The 22,103-nt window shown below is 43.1% G+C and overlaps 1 protein-coding gene across 3 annotated transcripts; it reads right to left on the minus strand.

Annotated features, from left to right (window-relative positions):
• Positions 1-2,481: 2,481 nt before the first annotated feature.
• Positions 2,482-20,099, minus strand: NUDT7 (nudix hydrolase 7). Of its 3 annotated transcripts, XM_017868627.1 has the most exons (5): positions 19,967-20,099; positions 17,009-17,162; positions 8,605-8,763; positions 7,858-7,951; positions 3,087-3,157 (listed from the first exon to the last, which is right to left on the minus strand). In XM_017868627.1, exons 1-5 carry the CDS (start codon positions 19,999-20,001, stop codon positions 3,087-3,089), a joined length of 513 nt encoding a protein of 170 aa, XP_017724116.1. In that variant the 5' UTR covers positions 20,002-20,099. The 3 variants fall into 3 exon arrangements, with proteins under 3 accessions (XP_017724114.1, XP_017724115.1, XP_017724116.1); XM_017868625.1 differs by lacking the exon at positions 7,858-7,951 and having other exon boundaries at positions 2,482-3,157; XM_017868626.1 differs by lacking the exons at positions 7,858-7,951; positions 8,605-8,763 and having other exon boundaries at positions 2,482-3,157; positions 19,967-20,086.
• Positions 20,100-22,103: the final 2,004 nt, after the last annotated feature.

The raw sequence follows: 22,103 nt of genomic DNA on the forward strand, positions 1-22,103 counted from the left end.
AGCCTCCCAAATAGCTGGGATTACAGGCATGCACCACCACACCTGGCTAATTTTGTGTTTTTGGTAGAGATGGATTTCACCATTCTGGCCATGCTGGTCTTGAACTCCTGACCTCAAGTGATCCACCCGCCTCAGCCTCCCCGAATGGTGGGATTACAGGCATGAGCCACTGCGCACCCCAGTCCTTCTTGAAGCTGATTTATTCAGTGGCTTCAGAGATTCCCTGAGATCTGTACCTTCTCAATAACTTATTTTATTCGAGCCAGATATATTTCACTAGGACACTGAACATGGATACTATAAAATACACCACTAGGAAGTAAGAGGCAATATCTCCTTTGCTAAGCATCCTGCCCCATAAATTGTGTGGCCACGAGTGTGCTCAGATTGACTTCAGCTGGACTGGGCAGGTCTGGGAGAGTTCACATAAACAAACAGTTTGGAAAGGAGGCTTTCTGCACTGTCAGAGAGGTCAACCATCTACCCGGCAATTATACTGCTGTCAGATTGTAAATACACATTTGCAAATGCTTCTGTAATTGTTCAGAAATAGTTCAGGCCTGTTCACGCAGGGCTGGTTACAGAATGTTAATGGGGAAGCGTACCCAACATCTGCTTTCATGGTTAGAGCCAGATTTCTGACGCTTAAACACATATGGGTATAAAGCAGCCAATCAGGTATTTGCCTTTGCCAACTCAGAAAAGAAAAACTCAGCAGCAGTGGACAGCTGCATGGCTGATTGATAGGTTTGGTGTGGGCATCACATTTTCAACTATAACAAAGTCTTATTAAAAATGGTTTGGTTCTCTAGAAAGCTAATAACATGTGAAATTGCCGTCACAGAATTGCGGTTATGTTGCTTGACTCACTTGCCTCTCTGGCCTCAAGGATGATTAATATAATGAAACAAAACAACCCAGACTAACTCTGAAGCATGATATATGGAGATGCCCACATAAGAAGTAGAAGATCTCAAGGTGCATTACAGAATGTCTGTCTTTTTGTCTTTTGATTTGGGGCTGATGCTTTAAATCACTGTTTTTCTGCCCTCATCATCTCTAAACATACATCATTATCCCTCCCAATTGGTAGGCATATAAGCCTCTCATATTCCTCAATTTCAGCTGCTCTGGATGGTGATTACTGAACCCCATCTCCCACCCAGGGAGGGCATCCTATGTGTTTTCCAGAACCTACATGTAAGGTATCGGATCAGTTGGGCTTGGTGGCTGATGCCTGTAATCCCAGCACTTTGGGAGGCTGAAACGGGTAGATTACCTGAGGTCAAGAGTTAGAGACCAGCCTGACCAACACAGTGAAACCCCATCTTTATTAAAAATAAAACAAAATTAGGTGGGCGTGGTGGTGGGCGCCTGTAATCCCAGATACTTGGGAGGCTGAGGCAGGAGAATCACTTGAACCCTGCAGGCGGAGGCTGCAGTGAGCCGAGATCATGCCACTGCACTCCAGCCTGGGTGGAGCAAGACTCCGTCACAAAACAAAACAAAAAAAAAAACAGTGTCAGATCATCCCCATTTTTAACTGCTTACAACACTTCAAGTTCAGACGAATATTCTAGCTATTTTCAGGTGTTGGAGCATACTGGTTAGCTCCGCTATAGAAAAGTGACTCCAAATTATAGTGGCAGAGAGATGACACAGAATTTTATTCTTTTCTGATTTAACAGTACCAAGTGAAGAGCCCAGGTTAGAAGGTTACTTTGTCCCACAGAGTCATTCATTGATTCAAGCTCTGACATCTTTTGGTTCTGCCATTCCCCCAGGAAATGTCCTCATTTGTATGGTTAAGGCTGGGTTGCAGACAAGTCCATGTTGCAGCTCATGGAAAAAAGAACTAGAGGGACTCCAGGGAGACTGGCTTATCTGTTAAGTTGGAGATGACCTGGAAAGTCAACTTTCACCCATAACTCATTGGCCTAAACTAAGTCCCAGAGTTAACTCGAATGGCAAGGGATCTGGAGTAATGCTGTTTCTACCTGGTGTGCTGTGGACCCAGCTTAAACTCTACCACCAGAGGGGACAGGGAAGATAGGTTTTGATGGATGGCCAGAAGTTTCTGTTACATGTAATAACAGATAAAAAAATATATACACATATTGCCATCCAGATGCAGTGGCTCACACCTATAATCCCAGAACTTTGGGAGGCCGAGGTGGGTGGAGCACCTGAGGTCAGGAGTTCGAGAACAGCCTGGCCAACAGGGTGAAACCCTTTCTCTACTAAAAATACAAAAATTAGCCAGGCATAGTGGCAGCTAGTGATCCCAGCTACTTGGGACGCTGAGTCAGAAGAATCACTTGAACCCAGGAGTGGGAGGTTGCAGTGAGCCGAGCCAAAATTGTGCCACTGCACTCTAGCCTGGGTGACAGAGAGAGACTCTGTCTCAGAAAAAAAAAAAGAAAAAGAAAAAAAATATATATATATCTGCCTCCTACAAATAAGGTAAATGCTACATGGTCATATATTCAAAAAATCTTTATTAAGGGCCGACCATGTGCCAGATATTCTTTCTTATATGTGTAAGAAATACATTATTAACATATTGTGGATAAAAATATGCACGATTATAAACATATTTTTCATTTTTGAATGGCTTTTACTTTTTCAGACAATAGAAGGCAACTGGAAAAGAGGCAAAGATTCTAACTACATACTGCAGAAAAAATATTCACACCTGTCAGATTCCAACAGCTGGTGTTATTGTTGTTCTATGGATAAGCACACACACAATCCTAGTGGATAGTTCTTTGTCTCTTGGTCTCGTAAATCATAACTTGCTTGTAGCTTTTTTATGAACTTTCAGGAATAACTCTTCAGAGGATGATAATACATCATTAAGATTAAATTGAACCTCAAAGGTGGGTTTTTTTTCCAGAATGATAAAAGCCACCAACACTGCAAGGTTTGCCGTCATTCCCTTGATCTGGTAAGTGACACCATCTTCAGGGTTTGTGTACTCAAAGATATGATTAATAAAACGGTGACCGAGACGTGTGACGTAATGCTGGTCATGGACCTGTGGATGCAGGAAATAGGCCAGAGGCACCAGGAATACATTCTTAACTTCAGCAGGATTCGGCTGGGCCTGGAAGTTGTGGTCTATTAAACCCACAAATGGAGTTATCAATGCATCTGTCTAAAAGCAGAAAACAAAATAGAGAAATTAAGAAGTGAAGCGATACTGTTTCAAATACTAAAATCATGCCACTTCTAGGTGAGCTAAGAAAATACATCAAACCTGGGAGAAGGGGAAGAAAGCTTATTCTGGAAGTAAATTTACGTTCCCCCTAAAATGGGAGTCATCCTGCCCTACCTGAAGTGACATCTATGAGATGACTCTGAAAATGATTTCTTGTATGAACATAACGTAGTACAATCTTTTGGAATGGCAATTTGGCAGTATCATAAAAACGTGTTCCCTTTGACCTGGGAATTGCATTTGTGTATCCGTATGATAAATTCCTACCGGTAAGAAAAGACACAAGTATAAACCTGAAGCATTACTTTCGACAACAGCCCCAAATTCTAAAGTTATCACTCTTCATTTAATAGGCATTTAAGTTATATAAATTAGGTTTATATCCATAAAATAGGATACTATATAGCCTTTAAAAAGAATGGGATAGACACCTTTCCTTCTCAGTAAAGAAAAAAATGTGCTATACTTATGAACAGAAAAGTGATATAATACTAGTTATGACATATTCCCATTTATGGAAAAAATTTATATGTACATATAAATATGTGTTATATATAACTATGTGAACTATTTTATATAATACATGTTTATATTACATGGGAGAGGGATTTCTATTTACAACCACAACTGCTTGCAAATGAACATGAGTGGTCAGGTGTGGTGGCTCACGCCTATAATCCTAGCACTTTGGGAGGTCGAGGTGGGCGGATCACCTGAGTTCAGGAGTTTGAGACCAGCCTGGCCAACATGATGAAACCCCATCTCTACTAAAAATACACAAATTAGCCAGGTGTGGTGGCGCGTGCGTGTAATCCCAGCTACTCGGGAGGCTAAGGCAGGAGAATTGCTTGAACTCAGGAGGCGGAGGTTGCAGTGAGCCGAGATCATGCCACTGCACTCCAACCCGGGTGACAGAACGAGGCCCAGTCTCAAAAATAAAAATAAATAAATAAATAAATAAAAACAAAAGAGCAAATGAACATGAGTGCTATCAAATGAAAGACTGTTTTGTTATACTGGAAATCCTGAGAGGGAGGCCTGGGGCTGAGTGAGGATGTAGGATCTGGTAAAAGCTGCCCGACTTTGTATTAGAAAGTGAGAAGAATTCGAATTTCTGGAGCATCCCAAGAGAAAGTGGGTGGGAAAAGCCAGAGAGGTAGACACATGGTGAGGCTGGGACCTATCCAGCCTGCAGAACATTCTCAGAGGGACAGCTAAAGACAGGAAAGCAAATTTAGGAACAGAGACAACTCAGACCATTAACCAAAATAATGGTGAAAGTTAACATTTGGACCAGGAGGAGACAAGAGGAACATAGACTTCATATGTCCTTGGGCAGGAAATCTGGGGTCATTAAGTTACCCAAGGGCAGAGGCAACACTCTATCAGCACCTAACACCACACCTGGCAATGGGGGAAATGCTTAGTCTCTGAATATGGAGTTTTTCAGGTGGACTCTGAGATAAGGACTCAGATGCAAGTGATGTTTTAAGAAAGTGCTCCCAGGGGAGACAGGTAAGGGGAGGAGGGGAGCAAGACTCATAAGGGAAGAATGGCCGGGCGCGGTGGCTCAAGCCTGTAATCCCAGCACTTTGGGAGGCCGAGACGGGCGGATCACGAGGTCAGGAGATCAAGACCATCCTGGCTAACACGGTGAAACCCCGTCTCTACTAAAAATACAAACATGAGCCGGGCGAGGTGGCGGGCGTCTGTAGTCCCAGCTACTCGGGAGGCTGAGGCAGGAGAATGGCGTGAACCCGGGAGGCGGAGCTTGCAGTGAGCTGAGATCCGGCCACTGCACTCCAGCCTGGGTGACAGAGCAAGACTCCGTCTCAAAAAAAAAAAAAAAAAAAAAAGAAGAATGCTGGCAAGGGCACCATGGGGTGTTCTGGAGGGTAAATTAATATGCAGTTTGTCCCACGTGGAGACAAGGGAGTTGGGATTTCATGCTCCCTAGCCCCAGTCAGTCACTGGTTAAGGACTGCCTTGCCAGAAGTGACTTCACAGGCACTCCCAGCTCTCTGTGCAGGACACGTGGCAAGGTGGCTCCAGTATCAAGGGTGCCAGCATTCAGAAGAAAGCCGCCAAGTGTTGTCAGAGGCGTTGGAACCAGAGCAACTCCATCTTGAATAGGAGCTGGGTAAGATAAGGCTTGGACCTACTGGGCTGCATTCCCAGGAGGTTAGGGCACGCTTAGTCACCAGACAAGACTGAGATACCGGTCATAAAGACCTTGCCGTAAAGAAGGCCGTCAAAACCCACCAAAGCCAAGATGGCAACGAAAGCAACCTCTGGTCATCCTCACTGCTCATTATATGCTAATCAGAATGCATCAGAATGTTAAAAGACACTCCTACCAGCGCCATGACAGATTACAAATGCCATGGAATGTCAGGAAGTTACCCTATATGGTCTAAAAAGGTGAGGAACCCTCAGCTCTGGGAATTGCCCACCCCTTTCCTAGAAAACTCATGAATAACCTACCCCTTATTTAGCATATGATCAGGAAATAACCATAACAATGGCCAACCAGCAGCACATGCTATTGCTCTGTTATGGAGTAGCTATTCTTTTGTTTCTTTACTTCTCTAATAAACTTGCTTTCACTTTATGGACTCACCCTGTGAGATCCAAGAACCCTCTCTTTAGGGTCTGGATCAGGACCCCATCTGGTAACGGTGAGTGATCAGAAGCCCTGCGGCTGTAAGAGGAATACGAAGGGGCCTGGACAGAGCCCCAACAATGTATGCTCAGTAAATATTCGTGGTTGCTGCTACCATTAGTGTCCACAACTTATGGGCACCTCGTCTAGTTTCCAGCACCCTCTGATTCCTTACAACAATCTGCTCTTGAAGAAGCCTTAACAACTGCAATTAGAGACGTGAAGAAACTTGCCCAAGGGCACATCCTGTAAATACCTGGCAGAAACTGGATTCAACCACAGACATGTTGCTCATACTGCTGGGTATATTTCAGAGACCTTTGCAAAAAGAAGTACAAAAACGTTTGGCAAAAGGGAAAACTGGGGTGGGGGTTGTGGTGTCACAGCCTGCCTGGAAGGTTTATGTAGTAGGTACATACATAGCTACTCTGGAGGCTGAGGCAGGAGAATTGCGTGAACTAGGGAGGTGGAGGTTGCAGTGAGCCGAGATCACTGGGACTCGAGATTACTTGGGAAATGCCAGTAGTGCCCTCCCAGCTATGATCTCCAGACATTACCAAATTCCCCAGGGTAGAAAATCACTCCAGGTTAAGATCTACATAGATTAGATGATGCTTATAATTTTCAATAAATGGCATTTTTGTGATACATTTTAAAAATTAGCAGGGGCCAAAAAACAAAGTAACCCTCCCTTGCGCTTTCAAACACAGCAGACCTTTCTTTAAAGCCTTTGTTTAATCTCTCAATCATGCCACTTTAGAAATCCCCTGTTCCAGGAGTATCTGGCCCCCAGGAATCTCCCGGAAACACATTTTCCTGTTAATGCTGCTGAATTCTGTCCACCCACATGCGGAACTCAGTAGCACCTGGGGACTTTGGGAATGGAGTTAGTCTCATTTTGGAAACTTTTAATCAGTATAGCTAAATTTGTTAATTGATTTCTAAAGTAAATCCTCCAAATGCTGGTGGATTTGCAGAAATCAACTGAAAAGAGTTCCCATTAGAAAACAAAATGGAAAAGTAATTAACACATTTCTTGTGTAATCCCATGTCTCTATTTCGCTTTCATACACACACACTTAGAAAACATTTATTTAGTGGCCACTAGCTTCTTGCAAACAAAACCACCCTTGGGTGCTGACCTTTCTATTTTTAAAAAGGACTCAATTAAGACAGACATTGTCTCAGCATCACTGATCTTCAAAACACTGTACCACCAAGACTTTAGTCAAATGGAACATAAAGGATGATCTAACCCACTGGTTTTCTGTTAGGCAACCGTGGGACTGTTCTTTTGAAATAAAAACTTACCCGAAAGCCCAACATATAAAACATTAAGAGTTGATACCTACCCCTGATATCGTGTGATGAGAGCACTTCACCTCTGTGGTGTTCCCAAATTATGACCCCAGCTTAACGATGAGAAAAATACCAGACAAACCAAAATTGGGGAACATTCTAAAAATACCTGGCCATTACATCTCAAAACTGTCAGGGTCATGAGAATAAGAAAGTCTGAGAAACTATCACAGACCAGAAGACTAAGGAGACATGACCACAAAATATAATATGGTATCTTAGATGAGACCCAGGACAGAAAGGAGGACACTAGCAGAAAAACTAGTAAAAAGCAAACAGAGCATGGAGTTCAGTTAATAGTAACATGCTGACATTGGTTTCTTTGTTGTGACAAATGTACGCAGTGATGTAAGATGTCAACAATAGGGGAAACTAGGTCTATGGCATATAAGAACTCTCTGTACTATCTTCACGACTTTTCCATCAGTCTACAGCTATTCTAAAGTTAAAATTAAAGGTTTTATTAAAACATTTATACGGTAAAATCATGCTGTTATCCAAGATCATACTTATTAATACAATATTTACCCCTTCTAAAGTCAATTAGTACAGCAATGAGGTTGTGGTGGTGAACCAATAGAAAGTAAGATCTGAAGCTGAGCACAGTGGTTCACACCTGTAATCCCAGCACTTTGGGAGGCTGAGGTGGGAGGATCGCTTGAGGACAGGAGCTCGAGACCAGCCATATCAACACAGCGAGACCCCCATCTCTATAAGAAATAAAATAAAAAGAAAATAAGATCTGGTTATATCAGCTCCAAAATTCATTTTAAAAAATATTTTAAATATGTTTTGATGTATATTATACTATCAAGGAAATCCTGATCCAACACAAATGCAGTTATGAATAGTAATAGTTTTTAAATAGCTGGCCTAGTTATTTCATGGTTCTATTCAATTAATGTGTTACAGAGAGGCTTCATTCTATAGTGTGTAGAAAAATGAGTATCTTTATGGCAGAAGTAATGCATTGGTGGTCTCCAAGGGGCTAAAATTTGGTATCCAGCACATTGGAGTGTGTGTTATTTTTTCAACTGAACTCTCAAAATCAATGTATACTGGAGAAAAATACATGTGAACTGAACGTTAATAATTCTGAAGCATCTCTCTAGGGTTCTATGGCACCCAGTTTTAAATCCACTGATGGGAGTTCAACCCTTTTATTTCTGGATGGGGTCCAGAGAGGCAAAAGGGGTTACCCACAGCCACTTGGCTCACGAGGGGCAATGTCCATTGGAGAACCTGGTCTCTTGACTTTATGTACAGTACTCTTTGGGGTTGTGTTTGGAAAATGTGGAATCCTGAGAAGAGTAGATCCACCTGGGGGTGGGGACGGCGCTCGAGTGTCTGAGGAAACCCTTACATCAATAAGACATGGCACCAGGCAGCAGACAACTTCCACTTGATGAGGACGCAGCCCCACTTCCTCCTGGGCTTCCCGGAGAGCCGTGGCTGTATCATCCATGTCTGTAGGGTCACGCTTACCTCCAGGGAAGCAAACTTCTCCAGGGGCCCTTCTTAGCTGGATATAGAAAGAACAGCACTACAATGTGGGATTCTAATTTTGGAACGATTTATTCATTCAACAAATATTTACTGAACTTCGATTTTGTACCAGAGACCGTTCCTACCTAGGTGGTGGTATCAAAACCCCCATTGCCCAAAAATGTGGTTTCTTGAATCCTTTTAAAGAAATGAACCTTGAAAATTTTCTCACTGCTAACTTTTATTCTGTTTCTCCACAAAACATACCACACACTGTATTAATCTGTTCTTGCACTGCTATAAATAAATAGTGGAGACTGAGCAATTTATAAAGAAAAGAGGTTTTGTTGGCTCACAGTCCCGCAGGCTGTACAGGGAGCACGATGCTGGCATCTGCTTGGCTTCTGGGGAGACCTCGGGAAACTTACAATCATGACGGAAGGCAAAGGAGGAGCAAGCATTTCACATGGCTGGAGCGGGAGGAAGAGAGCGGGAGCGGAGGTGCCACACACTTTAAACAACTATATCTCATGAGAACTCACTCACTATTGTGATGACAGTACAATAAAGAAATCTGCCCACATGATCAAATCACCTCCCACCAGGCCCCAAATCCAATATTGGGGATTACAACTGAACATGAGATTTGGATGGGGACAGAGATCCAAACCATATCACACATACACAGATTGACATTGCTAGGGGAAAAAAGCTGAAAGAATAATACAAGGGGCAATATTATCAACAGATAATTTTGTGGAGTCCTTTATTGGGTGCCTATCATGTTCTGGGCATGCTGTTTCACAGAGATTTTTTACCCACTGGGTCCTCAGAACAGTTCTATAAGCTACTAATTTTTGAATGAGGTGAAATTCACATAAAAGTAACCATTTTATAGTGAAGAAAATAAGAGACATTTAATACGTTTACTGTGTTGTACAATCATCCCCACCATCTCGTTGCAGAATATTTTCATCATTCCAGAAGGAAACCGCATACAACAGTTGATTCTCATTCCCGTCTCGCTCTGTCCCTGCTTCCTGTCTCTGTGGATTTACCTAGTCTTGACTTCTGTGTCTCGCATTTTTCCCTTCACATATGTTTTTGAAGTTCTTCATGTTCTATCGTGTATTGGTACTTCCTTTTTTATGGCTGAATAGTACTCTATTGTATGTATATATCACAGTTTGTTTATCCACTCATGCACTGATGGGCAGGTAAGCTACTCTTTTCTTTCTCTCTTTTTTTTTTTTTTGATAGGGTGTCTCACTCTGTCGCCCAGGCTGGAGTGCAATGGTGAGAACTCGGCCCACTGCAAGCTCCACCTCCCGGGTTCACGCCATTCTCCTGCTTCAGCCTCTGGAGTAGCTGGGACTACAGGCGCCCGCCATCATGCTCGGCTAATTTTTTGTGTTTTTAGTAGAGCTAGGGTTTCACCATGTTAGCCAGGCTGGTCTCGATCTCCTGACCTCGTGATCTGCCCTCCTTGGCCTCCCAAAGTGCTGGGATTACAGGCGTGAGCCACTGCGCCCGGCCATAAGCTACTCTTATAGTATTATTATTTCTACTTTCAGACAGGGAACTTAGGCTCACAGAGGTTAAATAACCTGATCAAGTTCACTCAGTGAGCTGGAATATAAACCAGTGTTTAATTTACGAGCTTGTGGTTTTAATCAGTACAACATACATTTATCAAAAGTTTAATAAGACACAAAAAATATGGGCCCTGGAGCTATTAGCATTGTATTGGCATCTATGTTTATCTTTGCATGTGTTGGTAAAGGAATAGAAGTCTCCTCTTTCCCTGCATTGCCTCCTTCCTTGATTCCATTCCTTCCTGCCTTTAGGAGAACTGACTGTGTCTCTATTTATAGCATCCTAAAATTACTCCCTTTCTTATTTCTGTCTTTAAAATTATTTCTCTCATATCTTGGGCAGAAGTGGAGAGGCACAAACGCTCCACTGTTCTCTCTTCTGCAGGGCCAAATATCTCAGCAAACTGACCTCAATTTCTTTTATGCCCACTCATGCCTAGTACCTACTATGCTTTCTCTCCTGAATTGTCCAGGAGCCCTCAGGCTCAGCAAGAGTCCTGGGTCTGCCTCTTTCCAACTGTGTGCAATGGGGTAATGACAGTGTGCTCCTCACAGAGCTGTGAAGATTGTTCCATGAGGGTGGAGTGGATGCACGGGAATGGTGCCTGGCCACATTAGATATTTAATAATGAGAACTCGTAAGGTCAGTCCTGGACATTGAGAAGCTCAATCAAGAGATCATGTTGCCATTGTTAGCACCTAGGCCAATATATCTATGTAAGGAGAAACTAGATGCCTGCAATGGCCTGGTTGTTTATTCTCCCATGAATCCATATGTTGAAATCCTCACCCCTAAGGTGATGGTATTAGGAGGTGGGGCCTTTGGGAGGTGATTAGGTCATGAGGGCAGAGCCCTCATCAATGAGATTAATGCCCTTATAAAAGAGGCCTGAACCAGACCCTTTGCCCCTTTCTCTGTAAGGACACCGAAAAGATGACTATCTATGAACTGGAACAGGGCCCTCACCAGACACCAAATCTTCTGGCAGCTTAATCTTGGACTTTGCAGCCTCCAGAACTCTGAGAATTAATATCTGTTGTTTATAAGCCACCCAGTCTAAGGTGTTCTGTTATAGCAGCTTGAGAGTCTAAAGTGTTCTGTTATAGCAGCTTGAGAGGACTAAGACAATGCCATGATACACTTTTTGACATTTTATAGTCCACAGCCTCATTTGGGCAAGACTTAAAAATTTTTTTTTAAGTCCTTCTGTGCTGATAAATCAGTAACACTGCAGAAATTGCTGCCATAGCTACTTAAGACTTCTTCACCTCAATTATAGTCGTGAGAACAGGTGAAAAGAAGGTTGATGGACATATTTCTATTGTCTTGAACGCTCACTACCCACTGCAAATATGTCTCACCAAATGCATAAGAAATTTACCTAATGTTAGAGCAACTCTGAAAAAGTGCTTTATTGTTAGAATGTTCAACTCCAAGGCAGCCAGGGACAGAGGCACCTCCAAGCAGTCATCAGGCTTGACAGAAATACAGACCTGATATGATGCCTGTTTTAAATGTACAGTCAGGGACACATTCTGAAAAATGCATTAGGCGATTTCATCATTGCATAAACAACACAGGGCGCACCTGTACAAACCTGGATAGTATAGACTACTACAAACCTAGGCTATATGGTGTAGCTACTGCTTCTGGGCTACAACTTGTATACCATTTTACTGTCCTGGATATTGCAGGCAATAGTAACATAGTGGTAAGTATTTGTGTATATAAACACAGAAAAGGTACAGTAAAAATATGGTATAAAAGATCAAAAATGGTTCACCAGTATAGGGCATGTTCCATAAATGGAGCTTGCAGGACTGAAAGCTGCTCTGTGTGAGTCAGTGAGTGAGTGGGTGGTGAGTGAATGTGAAGGCCTAGGACATTAAACACTGCTCTAGACTTCATAAACACTAGACACTTAGGCTATAGTATGTTTATAAAAATATTTTTCTTTTCTTTTTTTTTGTTTTTTTGAGATGGAGTCTCACTCTGTTGGCCAGGCTGGAGAGCAGTGACATGATCTCAGCTCACTGCAGCCTCAGCCTCCCGAGTAGGTGGAATTACAGGCAGCTGTCACTATGTTCGGCTAATTTTTGTATTTTTAGTAGAGACGGGGTTTTGCCATGTTGGCCAGGCTGATCTCGAACTACTGACCTCAAGTGATTCTCTCCACCTTAGCCTCCCAAAATGCTGGGATTACAGGTGTGAGCCACCATCCCTGGCCTTTTTCTTTTTTGAATAATACATTAACCATAGCTTACTATTACTTCTTACTTTCTAAACCTTTTAATTTTTAATTTTTTCACTCTTGTAGTAACATTTAGCTTAAAACACAAACACATTACACAGCTGTACAAAATATTTTCCTTATACCTTACTCTAGAAGCTTTTTTCTATTTTTAAGGATTTTGTTTTCTTTTAAACTTTCTTGCTAAAACTAAGATACAACACACAGAATCATCAATGTCACTGTATTCTACCTCTACTTCTTGTCCCACTGGAAGGTCTTCAGGGGCAACAGTAACATACATGGAGCTCTCATCTCCTACAATGACAATGCCTGTGTTTTTTGGAATACCTCCTGAAGGACCTTACTGAGGCAGCTTTATAGTTATTTAAAAAAAATAAGTAGAAGAAGAGCACTCTAAAATAATGATTTAAAAGAATAGTGTAGTAAATTTCATAAACCAGAAGTGTCATTTTTATCATTATCAAGTATTATATATTATGCATAATTGTATATGCTATACTTTAAGACCACTGGCAACACAGTAGGTTTGTTTACACCAGCATCACCACAAACATGTGAGTAATGTATTGTGCTATGACATTATGACTGCTATGATGTCACTTGGTGATAGGAATTTTCAGCTCCATTATAATCTTATGGGACCACCATTGTATATATGGTCCATCATTGATGGAAAAACACTGTTTTGCAGCACATGACTGTATTTTGAAAGGTTTCAAAACTATCTCATAGCATACTAGTTCTACTCAAGTTGCCTTGTACACCTATTCCAATTAATAGGTAATAGGAATTGGAAAAGACCATTCTGGCTTAGTGAGAACATTACTCTCAAGAAAATGTTATCCTTGGTCTAGGCAATGATTTTTAAAACATGACCCCAAAAGCACAGGCAATGAAAGCAAAAATAAAAACATGGGCTTACATCAACTAAAAAGCTTTTGCACAGCTAAGGAAACACTCAACAGACTGAAAAGACAACCTATGGAATGGGAGAAAATATTTGCAAACCATAAAAGGGGCTAGTATCCTAAATATATAAGGAACTCAACTCAATATCAATAATAAAAAACACCCAATTAAAAAATGGACAAAGGACCTAAATAGACAGTTCTCAAAAGGTATATTTAAAAAATGCTTAACATCACTAATCACCAGGAAAACTCTAAAACCACGGAGAGACATTACCTCACACCTTTTAGAATGACCATTATCTAAAAAGCAAAAGGTAAGCGTTGTTGAGGATATGGAAAAAAGGCAATGATCACACACTGTTGGTGGGAATGTAAATTAGTCCAATCCTTGTGGAAAACAGTATGGAGGTTTCTCAAAAAGTTAAAAACAGAATTGCCATACGATCCAGCAATCCCACTACTGGTTATATATCCAAAGGAAATCAAATCAGTATATTGAAGAGGTATCTGCACACCCATGCTCACTGCAACATTGTTCACAACGGCCAAGACATGGAATCAAGCTGAGTGTCCATCAACAAGTGAATGAAGAAAATGTACATCCAGCGAGGAATATTATTTGGTCATAAAAAAGAAGGAAATCCTGTCATTTGTGACAACATGGATAAAGCTGGAGGAAATCACGTTAGGTAAAATAAGCCAATCACAGAAAGACAAATGCCACATAATCTCATTCATATGTGGAATATTAAAAAGTCGGTCTTATAGAAGTAGAGTAAAATGGTGGTTACCACATGCTGAGGTGGTTTTGGGGGAGGTTGGGGAGATGGCCAAAAGATAAAAAGTTTCAGCCAGTCAGGAGGAATAAATTCAAGAGAGGTATTTTATACTATGGTGACTATAGTTAACATACTGTATTCTTGAAAATTGCTGAGTGGATATAAAGTGTTCTTACCACAAAGATGATGAATATGTGAGATAGTATGTTACGTGTGGTGACATGTTACCATATGAGGTACTGTGTGTGTTAATATGTTACTATGAGAGGTAATGTGTGTGGTGATATGTTACTATGTGAGGTAATATGTATAGTAATATGTTACTATGTGAGTTAGTACATTGATTAGCTAGATTTAGTCATTCCACAGTGGATACTTCAAAACACCATGTCATACAGGATAAATCTATACAATTTTATCTATTGATTTAAATTTTATTTATTTATTTATTTGTTTATTTATTGAGATAGAGTCTCGCTCTGTCACCCAGGCTGGAGTGCAGTGGCATAACCTCGGTTCACTGCAACCTCTGCCTCCTAGGTTCAAGTGATTCTCCTGCCTCAGCCTCCCGAGTAGCTGGGACTACAGGCGTGCACCACCACACCCAGCTAATTTTGCATTTTTAGTAGAGATGGGGTTTCACCATGTTGGCCAGGCTGGTCTCGAACTCCTGACCTCAGGTGATCCACCCACCTCAGCCTCCCAAAGTGCTGGGATTACAGGCATGAGCCACCGCACACGGCCATATCTGATAATTTTTTTAAATATATGTAAGTGCTTCTCCTGTGCTTAGTGGCAGAGCTGGGAACAGACTCTGGTCCCCTGGTTTCCATTTAAGTATCTCCCCTTGGAACCTGGATTTCTATCATGTCCTGAGTTCACGGCATTTCTGCCTGGCTCAAACCGAACACAATCCGCACAAGTCTACTTCTACATCCACAAAACTCCAGCTGATTCCTCGGCATTTTTTTTTTTTTAAACAAAATGCTTTTCATTATTCTGCTTAAAAGCCTGTTAACATGGCTTATTTTCTTTTCGTCCTTGGAAAACCTTAAAATGACTGCTTCACCAGCTTTTCCTTGAAAGTTCCCCACAGCAAAGGAAAGTGATTGCGCTCATGGGTGCGGAGGTGATAGAATTTCGATATTTGTTCTTGCCCAAATCTCATGTTGAATTGGAGTCCCCATTGTTGGAGCTGGGGCCTGATGGGAGGTGACTGGATCATGGGGGCAGATTTCCCATGCATGGTTTAGCACCATCATCTCGGCACTGTCCTCATGATAGTGAGTGAGTTCTCATGAGATCCGTGGCCATTTAAAAGTGTGTGGCATTTCCCTGCTGTCTCTCTTGCTCCTGCTCCCCCTCTGCCCTCTGCCATGATGGTAAACTCCCTGAGGCCTTTCCAGAAACTGAGCAGATGCCTGTGTCATGTTTCCTGTACAGCCTGCAGAAACATGAGCCAATGAAACCTCTTTTCTTTATGAATTACCCAGTTTCAGGTATTTCTTTTTTTTTTTTTTTTTCCGAGATGGAGTCTCGCTGTTACCCAGACTGGAGTGCAGTGGCACAATCTCTGCTCACTACAACCTCTGCCTCCTGGGTTCAAGTGTTTCTCCTGCCTCCGCCTCCTGAGTAGCTGGGATTACAGGCGTGTGTCACCACGCCTGGCTAATTCTTTTGTATCTTTAGTAGAGATGGGGTTTCACCATGTTGGTCAGGCTGATCTCAAACTCCTGACCTCATGATCCACCCACCTCAGCCTCTCAAAGTGCTGTGATTACAGGCGTGAGCCACCGCGCCTGGCCTCAGGTATTTCTTTATAGCAATGCAAGAATGGACCAATACAAGGGGTGAGCCAGAAACACCATTCCCAGCCCAATATTTCCTTAAGTGACATCATTTATCTCAAAACTTCAGGTCATGTCTGCCACTTGACACTAACAATGACAGCCAAAAATTACTGAATTCTTGCTTGCCAAGTACCAGGGTTGTATAGGTGCTCTACATTTGTTACCCTGTGAAATGTTCATAGCAGCTGTATGAAGCAGTAACTAATATTCTGTCCTGATTTTACAAGTGAAAAGACTGAAGTACAGAGAGGGTAAATAACTAGGCCAAAGTCACAGTTGGCAAGGGGAGAGCCTGGATTCAACTGGATTCAACAGCTATCAATGGATAGCTACCTTTAGATCCTAGGCTGTTAACTTCTATGCTCTAGTATTTTCACATTATACTGGGGGTGGGATAGTTTAAAACAGTGGCCCTTGGTGGGGGCAATTTGGCACCCCCAATCCTGCCAGGACAATAGGCAATTCTGAAGACATTTGTGGTGTGTATGCTACTGGCATACTGGACAAAGGTGTGTGTGAGCTTGTGTTTGTGTGTGCTACTGGCATCTGGTGGGTAGAGGCCAAAGGATGATGCTAAACACACCACATTATACAGGAGAGTCTCCACACCAAAGAAGTATTCAGCCCCAAATGCCAATAGCACCAAGGTTAGGTAACCCTAGTCTGAAAGTGTTTTAAACTGCTTGCTAGCTAAATTCCTTCATTTTCTTTGTTAAACCTTCTCCAAGAAACACCATGTTATCCCATGACTTCTGGTTGTATGCCTCTGACATCATACAATTCTGAGAGCCCTTTTGAGAATTTTGGCATCAAAATGTGTGCAAGTGACAAAATCTCATGAGGTTTTCTGATGTCCTGAGGTTTAAGGGCAGGAAATTTTTTGTCCACCTACCTTCTCTGACCGGACGGTGAACAACAAATGGAGTTTTCCTTCTTTAGCCACCAATGGCAAAAGGATGGAATATTTGTTATATGGCAAGTGAGAATATTTGCCTCCAATATCATACTTTCTTAAGCGGGCCTTAGCATCATCTAGCAAACTGTTTCTAAAATAAAAACAAACCAGACAGACATTTTAGTAAGCAGAGTTACGGTAAAAAGTTTATAGTCCTGCCTCTTTCTGCTTTGTTGTGTATTTAGGAGTTTGCCATCTCTGACTCTCTGTGTATTTTTCAATAACACGACAGAAATGATAGTATCTAAATTGCATGGTTGTTCGCAAGATGAAAATGACAAAAAAATCTCCTAAGCACACAGTTTAGTACACAGGTTCTCTTTGAAACATAAAGTATGGTAAAATGTTTTTTCAATAATGCAATAGTTGAATTTTGAAATCCACAATTATATTCAGAGAAGACAGGTTTGATGAAAACGTCATTGTTAAGGTTAGAAGACCACCTTCTGTTAAGCTGGCCCTTATGTTCTCAAACTCCTGTCTTCAACTGCCTTGTAACAGTGGTTCCCAAACTTTAGCAGCAACAGAATCACCTGGAGGACTGGCTGTCACACAGACTGCTAGGTTCAGTCCCAGACTGTGACTCAGTAACTCTCATGTAGGGCCTGAGAATTAGCATTTGTATCAAACTCCCACATGACAGTGTTACTGACGCTGTGGACAGGGGAACACATTTTGAGAACAATTTCCTAATAATATGCAAGTATTTGGATTTATAACCACAAATGGTGCCTTCCTATGTGGACTTGTTTTGGTCCTTTTGACAGGTGTGTTTTGCTGCTAGTTTGTATAGTGGGTTGAACAGTATCTCCTCACCCCTGAAATTCATGTCTACCCCAAACTTCAGAGTGTGACTTTATTCAGATATAGGATCTTTTTAGATGTAATTGAAGTGAGCTCTAAATCCAATGACTGTTGTCCTTATAAGAACCAGAAACGAGCCGAGTGCGGTGGCTCACACCTGTAATCCCAAAACTGGGAGGTTGAGGCGAGAGGATTGCTTGGGCCCAGGAGTTTGAAACCAGCCTGGTCAACATAGCAAGACCTTGTCTTTACAAAAGAAAAAAAAAGCATAAATTAGCTTGGGCATAGGGCATGCAATTCTATTCCCAGCTACTTGGGAGGTGGAGGTGGGAGGATCACTTGAGTCCCAGAGTTCAAGGCTGCAGTGAGCCATGATTGCACCACTGCACTCCAGCCTGGGTGACAGAGTGAGACCCGACTCAATAAAAAATAAAATTAAATTAAATTAAAGAAGAAGCAAAAACACGGAGACATGCACACAGGGAAGAAGACCATGTGAAGATGGCAGCAGAGGTTGAAATGATGCTGCTGTGAGCCAAAGAATGCCAGAAACCACCAGAAACTGGAAGAGGCAAGGAAAGTTCACCCCCAGAGCCTTCTAAGGGAGTGTGGCCCTGCTGACACCTTGATTTTGGACTTCCAGCCATGAGAGACCATTTCTATTGTTTTAAACCACCCAGTGTGTGGTACTCTGTTATGGCAGCCCTAGAAAAGGAACAGTTGATTTTACTTTTTCTGTGGGACAGCAGTTTTGCATAGTGGGCAGAATCAGATGTTTAAGATACCCAGAATTGGCTTCAAATGTGTATAGGAGGCCTGGTACAGTAGTTCATGTCTGTAATCCCAGCACTTTGGGAGGTTGAGGCAGGTGGATCACTTGAAGTCATGAGTTCGAGACCAGCCTGGCCAACATGGTAAAACCCCACCTCTACTAAAACTACAAAAATTAGCTGGGCATTGTGGCACATGCCTGTAATCCCAACTACTCAGGAGGTTGAGGCAGGAGAATCGCTTGAATTCAGGAGGCAGAGGCTGCAGTGAGCCGAGATTGCCTACTGCACTGTAAGCCTGGGTGGCAGAGTGAGACTCTGTCTCAAAAAAAAAAAAAAAAAAAAAAAAGTGTATAGGACTGACTTCTCTGAGTTTCATCTTCATTTGTGTCAGGCTTGAGGATATTTATGCAGATTAAATGATGCAGTTCATATACTGTGGCTGGCACACAGCTGGTGCTCAGTGAATGGTAACCACTGTCATAAATCTCCCCATCATTGGATAAGCAGTTGTTTGCAGGAGGTATTTGCTATTTTTTGCCTCTTTCTAGATGGCAGGCTGCTCACCAGATGTGGTTGGGTAACAGCAGCGGATTTCAACGACCAAATGGCCTGGAAAGAATTACTGAATGCTGGCACAGGGGATTGCACAGTACATCTGATGCACGCAGGCCCGCCTCCAGAAAAGGAAACTGTGGGATGGTGGCTTTTAACCACCCAGAAACCGCAGAAGTGACCAGAGAAACCAGCTGAAGTAAAAGGCTGCAAAAACGTATCTGTTCACTTCAGGGACTGGCCGCTGGAATAATCAGCAAGATATCAACAGCAGTAGCAGCCACCCCGTTCTGAGCATGGTCTCACTTTTCACGTTTCTCATTTTATCCTCACAACAGCCCGGCAAGTGATCACAGGGTCACCTCCAGGCTCAGAGAGCTTACGTAACTGACAGACCCAAGGTCACAACTGGAAGTAGCCACTGGAGGACTTGAATCCGGGGCTGCCTGGTGCGGGGCTGTGCCACCCTAGGGGGTCCTGGGCTCCAACTCTGGAGACGCGGATTGCAGAAGAGCCAAGCCGGCTGGGAAGGGGAGCAACGTGTATGTAAACCACAGTGGCTAAAGCCGGCTCTGTTACTGGCTAGAGCAGGTGCAAAGGTTCGGGGACCCTGTGGGTTGCTGGAGGCAAACGCTCCCATCCGGGGCTCGCAGGTGGACTGGCGGGAGCTGCAAAATCGGTCCCGGACTAAAGGCCTCGGTGGCTCCGCTGCTATCAAGGCCGGGCCTGGCCAAGCTCGGGGCACCAGGACCCGGAAAGGCTTTACCTGACTGGCTCCTGGGGAAGACCAGGTGGTGACATTGCCCTGGGGAATGTTTGTTTCCGGGCGGACTCCTCGGAGCGGCACTGCCGGTCGCGCTTGCGCAGAGCGGCTCTGGGCCTGGGCGCGGCCTAAAGCCAGAGAGAGGGGCGGGGTCTGGGGCGGAGACAGGGGACGGGGCGGGGCTAGCTCTGGGGTCGGAGGCTGGGATCGGGGCGGGACCTATGGCCAGAGGCGGGACTAGAGGTGGGGAGAGGCGCGGGGCGGGGCTTAGGGCCGGGGCTCCCCGGTTGCGCAAAGCAGTTTCTGCCCGGCTCCTTTGGCTTCTATGGAAGCAAGAGGCACAGGATTTGTGGAATTTAGAGCTGGAAGAGTTAAAAAAAAAAAAAAAGAAAGAAAAGAAAGAAAATACCGTGCTAGTGAGGTGATAGGATTTTACACTCGCATCCACTGTTGCTGGAAGGTTAAGGTGATTCATTAACTTTTTTGAACTGCTGTCAGCACTTGCAGATCCCACAGCTAGCGAAAAGACACGTGTAGCTCACAGTCAAATGGTATAAACATAAATTAATCACACAAGGCTGGATGCAGTGGCGTATGCTTGTAATCCCAACACTTTGGGAGGCCAAGAGGGGAGGATCACTTGAATCCAGGAGTTCCAGACCAGCCTGGGCAACATGGGGAAACCCCATCTCTACAAAACAAAAATAAAAAATTAGCCAGGCGTGGTGGTGGCACGCATCTGTGGTCCCAGCTACTTAAGGGGCTGAGGTGGGAGGATCGCTTGAGCCCAGGAGGTCGAAGCTGCAGTGAGCCGTGATTGCGCCACTGCACTCCAGCCTGACAAGAGGTAGACCCTGTCTCAAAAATAGTAAGAAGAAGACAAAAGTTTTCATGCAAAAGAAAAAAGAAAAAAAATCACACAGGTAAAGCAGCCGCCTTTTGTCCTTCTTGAGCGTGCGAAGGAGAAATGTGACCAAATTAGGAGGCAGAGAAGGGTTGGTAGAGGAAATAGAAGTGCAGTTCATTTTGAAAGCAGCAGTTCTCAAAGTGTGGTCCTCAGACCAGCAGCATAAGGATCACTTTGGTTCTGTTAAAAATGTGGACTCTGGGCCAGGTGCGGTGACTCACACCTGTAATCCCAGCACTTTGGGAGGCCAAGTCGGATGGATCACCTGAGGTCAGGAGTTTGAGACCAGCCTGGCCAACATAGTGAAACCCCATCTCTACTAAAAATACAAAAATTTGTCGGTGGTGGGCGCCTGTAATCCCAGCTACTAGAGAGGCTGAGGCAGGACAATTGCTTGAACCTGGGAGGCGGAGGTTGCAGTGGGCCAAGATCGTGTCATTGCACTCCAACCTGGGCAAGAAAAGCAAAACTCTGTTTCAAAAAGGAAAGAAGGAAGGAAGGGAGGGAGGGAGGAAGGAAGGAAATAAAAAGTGAACTTTGGGGGCCCAGGCCACACCTGCTGAATCAGAAGCCAGGGGTGAGGCCCAGTGATCTGTGCTGTAAGGGGATTCTGAGGTTCTGTGCGGGATAGTGGAGATAAATGAGGGAAAGGGTAAGGGAGAGTGTTCAAGGAAGAGGGCAAAGCTTGTGCAAAGACAGCAGAAAGGGGCTGGAGAAAAGTGTGTGTGAGCCTGGTGCGAGCTGAGAATCCAGGGGTCAGTGTAGGGCTGACTTCTCCCTTAGAGGCACAGGAGGCACACAGTAATTTTAGGGACCTGTGTAAATGTTTTAATTGTAATTTCTTTTTAAATTAGAAGAAGAAAAGGAATGTAATAAAAGCAATATATAATAATGAATCCAGCTTGGATTACAGTCATCTTTATATGAATGCAGTCATAAAATACTCATTTTAAAATTATTTTATGGAAGAAGGGGAGAACAAAAGCAAAAGTAGCTAGGGCCCATGAAAGTCATATTGTGGCTGACCCTGGGTCAGTGGGGCAGTTTGTGATATTAATGAAATATCGCTGTGATATTTACAACATCCAGTGTTTACACACCGTGATAGTAATAAAATATAGCTGTGATATTTGTAATATAAAATGTTTGCACTCCATGATATTAATAAAATATCGCTGTGATATTTATACTATCCAGTGTTTACACACTGTGATATCAATGAAATATCTCTGT

This window comes from Rhinopithecus bieti, unplaced genomic scaffold, assembly GCF_001698545.2.
Source record: "Rhinopithecus bieti isolate Rb0 unplaced genomic scaffold, ASM169854v2 scaffold_2574, whole genome shotgun sequence".
NCBI classification, from domain to species: Eukaryota; Metazoa; Chordata; class Mammalia; order Primates; family Cercopithecidae; genus Rhinopithecus; species Rhinopithecus bieti.